Source organism: Callithrix jacchus, chromosome 7, assembly GCF_049354715.1.
Source record: "Callithrix jacchus isolate 240 chromosome 7, calJac240_pri, whole genome shotgun sequence".
Taxonomy (NCBI): Eukaryota; Metazoa; Chordata; class Mammalia; order Primates; family Cebidae; genus Callithrix; species Callithrix jacchus.
Window position 1 is genome coordinate 91,061,665 of NC_133508.1, and position 15,018 is coordinate 91,076,682.

The following is a 15,018-nucleotide window of genomic DNA, read 5'->3' on the forward strand; positions in this document are numbered from 1 at the left end:
CCTCTTTTGCACTTATCTCACACTTAGCCTCTATTTCTACGTTGGCACTTAATCTCCTGTTTCTATGGCTCCTGCTAAATGCTGAGCTCTTTGAGCCCAGCTTCCTTCCCTTACTCATCTTTGTAACCCTACAACTGCTACAATGGCTCACCCATAGCAGAGACAACCTAAATGTTTGTTCAAACAAAAATTAAAACATGAACTCAATTTTAAGTCACATATAGGCAAAACAGTATATATAATTTTGACTACAGAAATAATCATTTCAACTACATAAGCTTTTTCTTTTTTTGGAAATAAAATTTACCTACAGTGAAATTCACCTTAAGTGTATAACTTAATGAGTTTTGATAAATGTACATGCTTATGTAACCAATACTCCAGTAGATATAACATTTCCATAACTCCAGAAATTTCCCTTATCTTTCCTTCCAGAAATCCCTACCTCCCTTTGACAACCACTGCTTTGCTTTCTATCACCAGACTATGCCACAATGTTTTTATTCATGATTTTCTTTGATATGTTGTTGGATATTGTAATTGCTTCCACTTTTTTACTATTAGGAACAAAGCTGCTACAGATATGCTTGTACAGGTGCTTGTGAACATGTTTTCATTTCTCTGGGTAATTACTAAGAGTGAAATTGCTGGGACATAGGGTAAAAGTATATTTAACTTTATAAGAAACTGTCAGATTTCCAAAGTGGTTGTACTATTTGCATTCCATTTTCCTTTTTTTTTTTTCTTTGTGATGAAGTTTCACTCTTGTTGCCCAGGCTGGAGTGCAATGGTGTGATCTTGGCTCACCACAACCTTTGCCTCCCAAGTTCAAGCAATTCTACCTCAGGCTCCCGTGTAGCTGGGATTACAGGCATGCGCCACCATGCCTGGCTAATTTTGTATTTTTAGTAGAGACAGGCTTTCTCCATGTTGGTGAGGCTGGTCTCGAACTCCCGACCTCAGGTGATCCGCCCACCTCGGCCTCCCAAAGTGCTGGGATTACAGGCATTAGCCACCACACCCAACCCATTAATATGTTCTTGTTGTTGATTATAGTGTTCTATAACTGTCAACAAAGTCGAGGTTATGATACTATTCAGATCATCTATGTCTTTATTGATTTTCTGCCAAATTGTTCTATCATTACTGAGAAAAGGGTATTAAAATCTCTAACTATAATTGTGAATTTGTCTATTTCTCCCTTCAGCTGTCAGATTTTGCTTTATGTATTTTAAAGAACTATTATTAGGTCCATATACACTTAGGATTATCCTCTCTTCCTGATGAATTGACCCTCTAACATTATAAAATGTCCCCTTTGTCTCTGGTAATGCTCCTTGTCTTACATTCTACTTTGTATTATATGAATATAGCTAGAGTGATTTTCTTTTTTTTTTTTTTTTAGAAACTCGATGTTTATTTTCCATGAATCTTACATGTTGTTTAAGAGGCCACACAAGAACAGCTTAAGACCATTCAGTGGTTGCTCCTACCCATTCAGTGGCCTGAGCAGTAGGAGCTGCAGACCAGTCTTCCGTGGCAGGCTGGGCGCTCCAGTCTTCAGTAGGGAACTGCTGGATGGGCACAGAGGGCACCTGCACGCCTTCAGACCAGTCGGCAACCTCAGGCTGAGTAGCAGTGAACTCAGGAGCTGGAGCAGTCCATTCGCCCTGAAATTCCTCCTTGGTCACAGCCTTCTCAGCAGCAGCCTGCTCTTCTTTTTCAATCTCTTCAGGATCTCTGTAGAAGTAGAGATCAGGCATGACCTCCCACGGGTGTTCACGGGAAATGGTGCCACGCATGCGCAAAACTTCCCGAGCCAGCATCCACCACATCAAACCCACTGAGTGAGCTCCCTTGTTGTTGCATGGGATGGCAATGTCCACATAGCGCAGAGGAGAATCTGTGTTACACAGAGCAATGGTAGGTAGGTTGACATAAGACGCCTCCGTGAGAGGCTGGTGGTCAGCCCTTGGGTCAGTGACCACAAGCAGCCGTGGCTCCCGGAAGGCTGCCTGGATCTGGTTAGTGAAGGTTCCAGGAGTAAAGCGGCCAGCAATTGGAGTGGCTCCAGTGGCAGCAGCAAACTTCAGCACAGCCCTCTGGCCAGTATTCCTGGAAGATATAACACTGACATCAGCAGGGTTTTCAATGGCAACAATGGCACGAGCTGCCAGGAGAAGCTTCTCCCAGGTCCTCTTCAGATTTATGATGTAGATGCCATCACTTTTCCTTTTATAGATATACTGCTCCATCTGGAAGTCAAGGTTGGTGCCACCTAAGTGGGTTCCTGCTGCCAGGAACTTAAGGACATCCTCCTCCTTCATTTGCAGGACATCGAGGGCTCCGGACATCGTGAAAGTTTCCCTTTAAGTTACGACGGGAATCCAGAACAACGCCGTTTGGAGCCCTCGGCAGGTAGCGCGGAAAAGGCTAGAGTGATTTTCTTATGTCAACTGTTTGCAGGATGCATCTTCTTTCAACCTTTTATTTTCAACCTATTCTTATATTTGAAGTGCGTATCTTTTAGATAATATATATTTGGGTCTTGGTTTTTTATCCAGTCTGACGATCTCTGATACTTAATTGGAGTGTTTAGCCCCACTGACATTTAGTATAACCACTGATATGGTTGGGTATGAATCTACCATCTTGCTATTCATTTTTGTCCCTCCCATCTTTTCTTGTCCTTTTCCTTCTTTCCTGTTTCCGAGTAAATTTTTTTTTAATTCCATTTAATTCCTCTATTTTTTTTTAGAAATTTTATTAGAAATTTTTGAAACAGTTGCCAAGTTACAACATAATAGCCTCATGATAGTCAATTTACACTGAACATCACTTTTGTGCCTTTGTTGTCACATATTTTACATATATAATAAATCCCATAATATAATTTTTTTCCTTAAATGGTCAGTTATTGTTCAAAAAAATTAAAAGAGGAAAAATGGCAGTCTTTTATATTTACCCAAATATTTACTATTTCCAGTATACTTAACTTCTTCTTCTTATAGGTTTGATTTTCCAGCTAGTATTTTACCTCTTCAACTTGCAAAATTTCCTTTAGCATTCCTTGTGATGCAGGTCGACTTGTGATGAAAGATGCCTTTATTCTATCTTCATTTTTGGGAGATCGTTTAGCTAGACACAGAATTCTGGATTGAGAGGTTTTTAAATATTTGCTTGTTTCTCCCTTTCCCAGTATTTGAAAGGTATTGCTCCATTGTGGTCTGGCTTCCACTGTTTGTGATATAAAGTCAGCTGTCACTAATACTGTTGTTCCTCTGTATATAATGGTTTTTATTTCCCTCCAGCTATTTTAATTTTTTTTTCTTTTTCTTTTTCAGCAGTTTGACTAAGATACAATCTCTGTATTTATTCAGCTTAGGTCTTGCTGAGATTTTTGGATTTATAAGTTGGTATTTTAAAATAAAATCAGAAAATTCAGCTCAAAAGTAGAAACAAAACAGATGTCCATCAACTGATGAATACATAAATAAAATGTGCTATATCCATACAATGAAATCTTGACAATAAACAGGAATGAAGTACTGATATGTGCTACAACATGGGTCAACTTTGAAAACATGTAAGTGAAAGAAACCAGGCCAAGTGTTGTAGCTCATGCCTATAATCCAAGCACTTTGGGAGGCTGTGGGAGGTAGGTTGCTCGAGGTCAGGAGTTCAAGACAAGTGTAGCCAACATGGTGAAATCTGGTCTGTACTAAAAATGCAGAAATTAGCTGGGTGTGATGGTATACACTTGCAGTCACAGCTACTTGGGAGGCTGAGGCATGAGAATTGTTTGAACTCAGGAGGCGGAGGTTAGAGTAAGCTGAGATTACACCACTACACTCCAGCTTGGATGACAGAGTAAGACTCTGTCTCAAATAAACAATAAAAGAAAGAAACCAGTCATAAAAGACCACATGTGTATGATTCTATTTATATGAAATGTCTCAATACGTAAAATCTACAGAAACAAAGTAGATTAATGCTTGCCTAGGGCTAGTACCGATGGGAAAATACAGGGTGACTGATAACAACTGTGGGGTTTCTTTTTAGAATAATGAAAATGTTCTAAAATTGATTGTGGAGATGGCTGCATAACTCTGTGAATAGGCTGGAAGCCACTGAAATGCACATTCTAAGTGGGTGAATTGTATGGTATGTGAATACATCAGTAAGGTTGATACCAAGAAAAAAACAAAAAGGCCAGAGCTACCTCTTTTTTAAGAGACAGGGTTTTGTTCTGTCACCCAGACTGGAGTACAGCGGCACAATCATAGCTCATTGTAGCCTCAAACTTCCAGGCTCATGTGATCCTCCCACCTTGAGTTCCCAAAATGCTAGGATAATAGGTGTGAACAACCGTGCCCAGCCAAGGCCAGATTTCCTAACTCAAAATTCTAGGTTTTTTATAAAATGCTTAATATTTTACTAACTCCTTTCATATTTATGGTTTTAAATTTTACTTATTGAAATTCGTTAAATGAATTTTAATTGCCCCATGTTTTTCTTTGGATGCTTTCAATGAACATGACAATAGAATAACAAATATCATGTAGAGATACACTTGAATTTTAAAATGATATCTAACTAAATCCTTTTAATTATGTATAAGGAAGTCATCAAAGTAGTAGTTTTCTTTTAAAAATGTATTTATAGCTAACACCTATTTTATACAGATTATCTCATGTGACTTTTTGGTGGAACTATCCTCATTTTTCAGATCAGTAAATGAGACTCAAAGAGTAATATATTTATATATACTCTTTCTTCTTTCTTTATTTTTTTGAGATGGAGTCTCGCTCTGCCACCTAGGCTGAAGTGCAGCAGCATGATCTTGGCTCACTGTAACCTCTGCCTTCTGGGTTCAAGTGATTCTCCTGCGTCAGCCTTCTGAGTAGCTGGGATTGCAGGCATGTACCATCATGCCCAGCTCATTTTTGTATTTTTGGGATAGATGGGGTTTCACCATGTTGGTCAGGTTGGTTTCAAACTCCTGACCTCATGATCCACCTGCCTCAGCCTCCCAAAGTGCTGAATTGCAGGCATGAGCCATTGTGCCTGGCCTATACTCTTTGACCAAGATAACACATAGTTCACTTACCCAGGAATTTTAATTCTAAATATAGTATTCTTCTACACTACACCAAAAGGACTGATTCTCTCTTCCTTTTTTCTTGACTCTTTTTTTTCCTAGTGTAGAATCTCTTTCCCCCTTTTTCATTGACACATTAAACACAGAGGGCAGAGGAAAAGTAGAGGTATAATCATTTTCTTTTTTTAGAGATGCAGTCATGCTATGTTGCCAGGCTAGTCTCAAACTCTTGACCTCAAGCTATCCTCCTGCCTCAGCCAGTATGCCTAGCTATTTATTTAACTCTTATTTCTGAAGGAATGGAGAGTTTGGAGCAGGGCCATAAAACAATACTCCATTGTCCTGTAGGGACACATTTATAGCACTGTTTTCTCCAAATAATTCTAGGTTACTCCATTTAGATAAAGCAACTTCTGCACAGAAAATAACTTTTCTTGTTTTTCAAAAAAAGTTGAGAGAGTCTTGCTCTGTCAGTCAGGCTAGAGTACAGTGGCACGATCTCAGTTCACTGAACCTCCACCTCCTGGGTTCAAGCAATTCCCATGCCTCTGCCTCTGAGTAGCTGGGACTATGGGTGTGTACTACCACACCTGGCTAATTTTTTGGTATTTTTAGTAGAGACGGAGTTTCACCAAGTTGGCCAGACTGGTCTCAAACTCCTGACCTCAACTGATCTGCCCACCTCAGCCTCCCAAAGTGCTGGGATTACAGGCATGAGCCACTGCGCCTGGCCAGAAAATAACTTTCAGTGTCTATAATATACAGTCTAATTATATTTTCTGGAACTGCATATGGATTAAAAGTCCCCAATGTACTCTGTTCAGTTACCAGGATGGTAACTACTTTTATTCCACGTTTTTCTGCACTAAGAGTTTTTGTCTAATCTAAAAAATATTATGTGCTTATTCATTAAAATGCACTGACAGAGCCTAAAATATTAATTGCGATATATGATAGCTAATCCTAATGTTCTATAAACATAAAAACACAATCGTTTGAGAGAAAGATCACCAAGGTACTACAAGGTAAATTGATTTTGCCTTGGAAAACTAATCTATCTCCAATCAGAATCAAGGAGTGTTTCTGGAAAGTCCTCTATTTCTGGCAAACAACTTAAGGCAAATCTCCATAGTTCTGTGTATCCTTAAAGCAGTTCCCATATTAATTTTCTACTCCAAGTCAGAGTAGGATAGTAATTACTACCTAAATTTCAGGAAGTAAACAACTAAGAAGAAGAAAGAAGAGACACAGGCAAAAAGCAGGTATTGTATTTTTGATACAAACTAAGTTTGAGTTAACCTAGTGTAGCACAAAGATCCCTGAAGTACAAATTAGAAGACCTAAGTGTCAGTTGATTCTGCCACTTGCTTATCTGTGTAATTTTGAGCAAGTCATTTTTATTTTGAGCAGGTCATCTGATCATTTTTTTTATTTTTTTTGAGACGGAGTCTCACTCTGTCATCCAGGCTGCAGTGTAGTGGCGCAATCTTGGCTCATTGCATCCTCCACCTCCCGGGTTCAGGTGATTCTCCTGCTTCAGCCTCCTGCGTAGCTGGGATTATAGACACACACCACCACATCCTGCTAATTTTTATGTTTTTTAGTAGAGACGGGGTTTCACCATGTTGGTCAGGCTGGTCTCGAACTCCTGACCTTGTGATCCACCCACCTCAGCCTCCCAAAGTGCTAAGATTACAGGCGTAAGCCACCACGCTCAGCCCTGCTCATTCTTTTCTTCATCTTTACAATGGAGTTGTAAATACCTTTTTGTGCTTCCTATTCCCCAAGATTACTGTGAGGGTCAACTGACATACTATCTATGAAATTATAAGAACCTACATGCAAAAGTGTAGTAATATATGCATATAAACGTGTTTTTATGTGTGTGTGTGTGTGTGTGTGTGTGTGTGTAGACTAGACTATGATTACTTTCCAATATTAGTCCAGTTTGACTCAGAGAAATAGTTTCTGACTTCTAGGAATTCACAGTTGAGAGAAGGAACAAACATTAAAAGTAAACAATACAATAAAGGAAAAAGTAAGGCAACAGAGGTATATATCAAATGTTATTGGAGCCCAGCAGAAAGAGATGAATCCTATCTGAGCAGAAAAGTCGGTTGTCATAAAGATTACAACTAGGCTTCAAGGAAGAGGCTGAGTTGCTAGAATTTCATCCAGATACATGGGCTTCAAGATATATAAAGAATCATGAAACCTCTGTTACAACTGGTTCTGCCTTCAATAATTAAAAGTAGTACTTAACCTCTTTAGAACTCTCTTACTACAAGTCTAAAATAAAGGGTTTTGGCTAAATAAACCCGTAAGTCCCTCCAGCCCTAAAATCAGATGGTACTAGTAGTCAAACTCTAGTCATTGTACATATACCAAGAAAGAGGGTTCAAGAAAGTAATAGGCCAGAACTATTAAACAAGGAGTTCTCCCATTAACTGCTTTTTCTTGGAATTAGAAGTCTAAAAACAGTATTTAGAAAAATATCTACCTAGAAAAAGCTCTAGCACAGTGAAGAGAAGAAATTGGAAGGATATCAAAAAGGGGAGAAGCAAACAATACATGATAGCAGGGAATGAAGTATTCAGTTCTGCAAAGATGTTACTTAGACCAGTAAGGAAACAGGTAGTAAACAGGAAGTCACAATATTTACATTCTTATTCCAAGAAAAACTTGGAGTAAAACCATAACCAGACCTTAAAATTTATACTTCCATAAAATCAAGTTGTTGTGTTTTTGCCTTGGTAAACCACTTCTAAAAAAACCTATTTGTATAAAGAGTTCAGTTTAGGAATTACAAAGAAAAGAATCAAAAACCTAAATATATACAAGTAAATTAGTTTCAGAAATGGTACCAAAAGTGGGATATCAGGTAAACCACCAAACATTTACTAAACTCTGTTTAATAGGGCAAGTTGTTATAAAACACAGTCCAAGTACTCAAGGGATTCATTGACTTAAGACCAAAAACAGCAAACTATAGTAACTCTTACCCATCAATGATATTTTCAGGTGGGTGTTTTTCATCACTTGATGTAGCTAAAATAACTTCCGACCCTTCAGAGCTCAGACAGAGTTCAGTTTTTCTCATCTTAAAAGTGTTTAACCTGCAAATTAAAAAATAACAAAAAAAGCAACTTCTTGATTCTCTAAACTTTATCTGAGAAAACCAAGCGAGAAGGAAAGGCTGTTGCCTAGCAGATAGTTTAACACCCAAGCTATTTAACATGTAGGAGGGACTCTAACATGTTTGTTTACATAAGAAACCTCTCCCAGGGATAATCTATAAGAGTGATTATTTTTGCTACTCTGCTCCACAAAATAAGTCCCTGACTACCCTAACCAAACAAAAAAACAAAACACTGAGGTGCAGGAAGAAGGTCAACAGAGAAGAACATGGAATACCATAAAAATACTCGATTAATCCGAAAGAAGGCAGAAAAAGAGAAACAAAAGAAGAAAAATGGGACAAACAGAAAACAAATAGCAAGAACACAGATTTAAGCAAAAATACATCAATTATTCCATTAAGTGTTAATAAACTAAACACTCAATTATTAGATTAAATTTTTTAAAAACCAACAACTAAATACTGTTTTCCAGAGACACATTCTAAATATGAAGATACAAACTAAAAGCAAAATGACAGAAGAGGGTATAAAGTGTTAACATCTGGCAAGGTAAATTTCCCTACTTAAATTTTTTAAAAATTTTCATTATTTTACTTTTTTAGAGACAGAGTCTCACTCTGTCACCAAGGCTGGTGTGCAGTGGAGCAATCATGGCTCACTGCAGCCCTGAATTCTAGGGCTCAAGTGATCCTCCTACCTTAGCCTCCCAAGCAGCTGGGACTACAGGTATGCCCCCATACTCAGCTAATTTTTTAAAAAATTTCTGTAGAGGCCAAGGGGGGGCAGATGATGAGGTCAAGAGATAGAGACCATCCTGGCCAACATAGTGAAACCTCATCTCTACTAAAAATACAAACATTATGGGCGGGCGCGGTGGCTCAAGCCTGTAATCCCAGCACTTTGGGAGGCCGAGGCGGGTGGATCACGAGGTCAAGAGATCGAGACCATCCTGGTCAACATGGTGAAACCCCGTCTCTACTAAAAATACAAAAAATTAGCAGGGCATGGTGGCACGTGCCTGTAATCCCAGCTACTCAGGAGGCTGAGGCAGGAGAATTGCCTGAACCGAGAAGGCGGAGGTTGCGGTGAGCCGAGATCGCGCCATTGCACTCCAGCCTGGGTAACAAGAGCGAAACTCTGCCTCAAAAAAAAAAAAAAAAAAAAAAAAACAAACATTAGCTGGGCATGGTGGTGCACCCCTGTAATCCCAGCTACTGGGGAGGGTGAGGCAGAAAAATCACTTGAACCCAGGAGGCAGAGGTTGCCGTGAGCCAAGACCATGCCACTGCACTCCAGCCTGGCAACAGAGAGAGACTATGTCTCAAAAAAAAAAATTCTGCAGAGATGGGTCTTGCTATGCTGCACAGGCCAGTCTTAAAACTCCTGGCCTCAAGTGATCCTCCTGCCTCAGCCTTTGAAAGTGCTGGGATTAAAGGCATGCACCATTGTGCCTGGCCAATATCAGTATTTTATTAAAATGCATTTATTCTTAGTTTTTATTAGCATAAAGTTCACTTTCTATTATACTTAAAAACTAGTATTGATAGTATTAAAAGTATGGTAACATTAATAAGAAAAGACACATATATTCTAAATTTTTTTGTGCCTGTTTCCTCTACCAATCTTACCACAGCTTTTAACACTACTGATACCAGAGAACTGGTCAGTGTGGGATGAACACTGTCAACCCTTAGTTTTAAGATGAGAAAGACAGTGAATTCTATAAATACAGATTGATAAACTTGGATGCTAATTCTCAACAAAACCCTAAAATTATTAAATTTCATTATTAAAATGGTGGCCTTGAAAATGTAAACAAGGAAGTACTAAAATTGAAAGTAGGAGTAACATTAGTTTACAGGCTATACCAAAGCTATACATTTCTGTTTGTCTGATGGAGTTCCTACCCATTTGGAGCATGTTCTAAACATTTCAACAAAGCTTCAGACAAAGCCTCTCAAGATACCCTGTGGACCTGACAGAGAAACATGAATTGGGTGAAAGGTAGTACTCAAAAGAATGATGATTAATGGAAGAAAGCGTACCTGTGGAGGACTTGTATCCTTTTCTTTTTATTAATTAAGATGTACAAAGTATGCTTATCAATTTAGCAGACACAAAGCTGGGATGTCAGCTAATATCCTGGGTGACAGAATTAGCATTCAAAAAAAATGAGCAAGCTAGAAAGACGGCTTGCAATGAGTAAGATATTTAATAAGGATAAAAGTAAAAGCCTATACTCAGTCTTGAAAAAAATCAATCATACGAGGGTTGGTCTAAATCAGGGGTTAGCAAACTACTGCCCCTGAGCCAAATTAAGCCTGCCACCTGTTTTTATATGGCCCACAAGCTAAAAATGTGTGTAATATTTAATATTTTTTAAAAATTAAAATATTCTGACACATAAAAATTACATGAAATTCAGATTTTAATGTTTGGCTGATTCTATGTTACAGTGACATAGCTGAGTCACTGTGACAGACTATAAGGCCCATAAAACCTAAAATATTTACTATTTGGCCTTTAACAAAAAAGTTTGCCAACCTCTGATATAGATGTATAAAACATATAGGTTTTATGATCACAAAGTCAGTATAAGGTAACAGTGTACTCTACCTGCCCCTAAAGGTAATAGAATGCTATCTTAAAGAGGTACCACATCCATCAACATTTTTGAACTCCAATTGAACTAAGGGCCAAGAACTGTGCTAGTATTGCAAAGAAAAACAACCTAAGTGACTAAGACTTGGTTCTTGCCTTCAAGCTTAGAGTCAAGGAAGATGAATAAGCATGCAACTAACAATATAATATACCATGTGCTAACATAGTATGATGCACATCCAGAATACTGTGTTCGGTTCTGGGTAGTACGTTTTAAGCAGGACATTATCAGGCTTGATATTGTTGGGAGGAGAGTAAAAAGTTCAGGATCATAGAGAAAGGTGAAAAATATAAATGTTATTACGATTTTTACTCAGCAGTGCTCACAAATGGAAAAATGATTAATTTTTTTTACACCCCCAGGAGTGTGAATTGGACTCAACAAATGCACATTTTAAACAGGAAGACATTGGAGAGAGAAGGATTTTCCTGCAAAGGGAAGATTTTAAATTTCTTTCATCCCTGAAAATGTCCAAGAAGAGTCAATAAAAGATCATAATCTGTGGAGGAAGCCAAAGAAAGGATTCCTGCCTTGGCAGTTCCCTTAGGCTGAGCCAAATTCTAGGAAAGGTGGGTTGGGAATAGATAATGAAAGATCTGAAAAGCCAGTTTAATGGCAATGAACTTTAATCTGTACTCCAGTGGTTCTAAACTGGACCGGGAGTAGACTTTGGCCTCCAAGGACACTTCACAAAACCTGAAGAGTTTTAGGGTCACAACTGCTAAATATACTGTCACATATAGGACAGCACCCCACAAGTAATATTGGTCCCAAGTATAAATACAGTCAAGCTGGGGAAACCAAGCAGTAATCTATTTGAGGGTGGAAATGTGAGGATTGGAGATGTAAGGAGAGAACTTTTTTTTTTTTTTTTTTAAGACAAAGTTTGGCTCTATGGCCCAGGCTGGAGTGCAATGACACAATCTTGGCTCACTGCAACCTCTGCTTCCCCGGCTCAAGTGATCCTCCCACCTCAGCCTTCCTAGCAGCTGGGACTATAGGCAGGGACCACCATGCCCGGCTAATTTTTTGGTTTGTAGAAACGGGTTATGGTTATGCCATGTTTCCAGACTGGTCTCTAACTCATGGGCTCAAGTTATTTGCCTGCCTCGGCCTCTCAAACTGCTGAGATTACAGGAGCCAGGTCACTGCACCCAGCCGAGAATTTGTTTTTTTTTCTTGAGACGGAGTCTCACTCTGTCGCCAGGCTAGAAGGCAGTAGCGCAATCTCAGCTCACTGCAACCTCCACCTCCTGGATTCAAGTGATTCTCCTGCCTCAGCCTCCCGAGTAACTGAGTACAGGTGCGTGCCACCACACCCGGCTAATTTTTGCATTTTTCGTAGAGACGGGGTTTCACCACGTTGACCTCATGATCTGCCCGCCTCTGCCTCCCAAAGTGTTGGGATTACAGGCGTGAGCCACTGCGCCCAGCCAAACTTGTTTTTTAAAAAGTGTTACACTTTAGGGTTGATACAGAGCAGATGAATAGGAAAGAATGTACTCTCCAAATGTTCAGTTCTTTTCTTACCTCACATTCTTAATTATCTGTTTTCTGAGAGAGGCAAACACATGCTTTAATACAAAACTCATTTCATACCTTCTATATCCTCCTAGTTCCTGTTTTGGGTAGAATTACTTAAGTAGAAACGGCAGAGACTGGGTTTTTTTCTTTTGGTTAACTTTTTTTTAAGATCATATTTATTTAATTAATTAATTTATTTCTTATTGCATTTTAGGTTTTGGGGTACATGTGAAGAACATGCAAGATAGTTGCACAGGTACACACATCGCAGTGTGATTTGCTGCCTTCCTCCCCTTCACCTATATCCGGCATTTCTCCCCATGCAATCTCTCCCCAACTCCCCACGCCCCGCTGTCCCTCCCCTATTCCCCCCAACAAACCCCAGTATGTAGTGCTCCCCTCCCTGTGTCCATGTGTTCTCATTGTTCAACACCCGTCTATGAGTGAGAACATGCAGTATTTCATTTTCTGTTCTTATGTCAGTTTGCTGAGAATGATGTTCTCCAGGTTCATCCATGTCCCTACAATGGAAACGAACTCATCGTTTTGGATGGCTGCATAATATTCCATGGTGTATATGTGCCACATTTTCTCTCTCCAGAGACTGGGTTTTCTTTAAGGTTCTTTCGTTGCACTTAATGAAAAGAGGCAAACCAACCTTAGAGAAATCCATACAATGCCATGTGCTGTGATTCACACCTATAATCCTGGCAGTTTGGGAGCCTGAGGTGGGCGGATCGCTGGAGCTCACAAGTTCGAGCCCAGCCTGGGCAACATGGTGAAACCCGGAAACTCTCTACTAAAAATGCAAAAGTTAGCTGGGTCTGGTGGCAGGCGCCTGTAATCCCAGCACTTTGGGAGGTGGAAGCGGGCGGATCACTTGAGGCCAGCAGCTCAAGACCAGCCTGACCAACATGGTGAAACCTCGTCTCTACTAAAAATATAAAAATTAGACGGGTATGGTGGCAGGCGCCTGTAATCCCAGCTACTTGGGAGGATGAGACAGGATAATCGCTTGAACCCAGGAGGCAGAGGTTCAGTGAGCCAAGATTGTGTCTTTGCACTCTAGCCTGGGCGACAGAGAGACTGAAAAAAAAGAAAAGTGCAAGTTTGGGAGGTAGTCTAATCCTCCACCCCTTTAGAACAAGGCAATTTCCTCAGGGCTGCAGTTTACCAAAGGCGGTACACTCTAGGGTGCTATCCTTTCCATTTTTTACAATCCTGACCCGGGACTTCCCTGATGCCTTATCCTGTATTCTAAACCAGAGCCACTGGTTTCATCCCCAGTTCAGCCTTTCATCGCCAGCTCATATGCCCTTTGTGGTCCTTCTTTCCCCAAACCTCTCCAGGTCAAGTCCTCAGAGGACCTTCTCCCTGACCAGCGTCTTGCTTCTGGTGCTACAGCTAGACTCCTCACACCCTTCGCCAAGCATCATCCATTAGGAACTTGGTGTACTTTAGAAAACATGGACCCGGCCTATGGCTTCTGACTCCGCGGGGCCAGGGCCACGGCCTTCAAGACAAACCAGCCCTGGCACCACCTTCTCACCTCCACCCAAAACTCTCCTCCTCAGTCCAAGGCCCGGTGGAGATCTTCGAGGGCTCTAAAGCCGCGACTTGCGGTGGCCACGCCCCAAATTATGTAAAGAATATATTAATAAATGCCCCTAACCTTAGGTTTAACTCATAGCTAGAGGGGTTACGTTGCGGCTGACCGCTTACATTTTGGTAGACTAATCAATTTCGATTTGCAACTGGTTTTCCCTTTTGGTCAAGACGCTATTTCTGGCCCGAAAGAGCTTTGTGGGCTGGCACTGGCGACTCCAGGGCCTGTAAGAGAACGCCCGTCCGCGTCACACCTCCCGCGACGGCCCTTCTGCGCCTCCCGCCGCGTGTCTCTTCATCACCCCTCCACTCCTGCTCCCTTCCCAACAGCATCCCCTTCCTTCTGCCTTGCCCGGCCAGGCCCCCACACCCGCTGGTGCCAGCCCGCCCGCCCCGCAACCCGCTCACTGCGCAACCCGTTCGCCTGCAACACCAGTTAGCTCTGGGCTCCAGACCGTTCGGGCTCGAAACCTCCCTTGCTCCACGCCCCACGCAGCGCGTCCTGGCCCGCGGCTCCGCCCCTCTCCCCGCGGCGTCTGCGGAGTCCCCGGGCGCGCGCGCCCAACTCCGACCTCTTCGCGCCACGCCTCCCATAGACCCCGCCCCGCCCTCAGCCCCTCCCGCCTCGCCGCGGCCCAGCGGAGTTCCCGGGCGCGCTCGCTTCTACCCCAGGCTCTTCGCGCCACGCCTCCCTCAGGCTCCGCCCCCTCCTCGGCCCCGCCCTCTCCCGCTCCTTTTACTTCGCGGTCCAACATGCGCAATCCCGCTCGAGTGCCTTTCCCCAGACCAGTCCCAGAGCGCGCTCTGCCTACCCTCCCTCAGCTCAGCTCTATCCCGGGGGCCCACAAGACCCAGGGGAGCCGCCCTCCCATGAGTACGCACGCGCAGTGCCCACCTCTGCCAGCTCCGCATCCTCCGCCCTCCGGTCGCCTGCCCGGGGTCCGGCCCCGCCTCCAGGCCTGGCCCCACCTTCATGCCGGGGTCCG

General features: G+C 41.8%; 2 protein-coding genes and 1 long non-coding RNA gene across 15 annotated transcripts in view; 1 reads left to right on the forward strand and 2 right to left on the reverse strand.

The window, feature by feature from the left end:
• IFT25 (intraflagellar transport 25) overlaps nucleotides 1–14,993 on the reverse strand; it is a 23,250-nt gene extending 8,257 nt beyond the window's left edge. For 2 of the 13 annotated variants that reach the window (XM_035251561.3, XM_002750851.7), the window contains exons 1-2: nucleotides 14,928–14,993; nucleotides 8,104–8,217 (exon numbers count right to left, since the gene is read on the reverse strand). In XM_035251561.3, coding sequence (XP_035107452.2) covers nucleotides 8,104–8,217; nucleotides 14,928–14,944 — 131 coding nt within the window. In that variant the 5' untranslated portion in view covers nucleotides 14,945–14,993. Of the gene's footprint in view, nucleotides 1–8,103; nucleotides 8,218–13,976; nucleotides 14,258–14,440; nucleotides 14,573–14,844 lie in introns of those variants that run through there. The other 11 variants (XM_054236271.2, XM_054236270.2, XM_078331920.1 and 8 more) reach the window with 10 other exon arrangements.
• Nucleotides 1,383–2,429, reverse strand: LOC100386315 (small ribosomal subunit protein uS2). Its single transcript, XM_002750850.7, has one exon. The coding sequence runs from the start codon at nucleotides 2,352–2,354 to the stop codon at nucleotides 1,467–1,469; it is 888 nt and encodes a 295-aa protein (XP_002750896.1). The 5' UTR covers nucleotides 2,355–2,429; the 3' UTR covers nucleotides 1,383–1,466.
• LOC144577005 (uncharacterized) lies at nucleotides 3,381–12,904 on the forward strand. The gene is made up of 3 exons (XR_013520098.1): nucleotides 3,381–3,586; nucleotides 11,266–11,472; nucleotides 12,642–12,904. It is a non-coding gene; the product is annotated as an uncharacterized LOC144577005 (long non-coding RNA).
• Nucleotides 14,994–15,018: the final 25 nt, after the last annotated feature.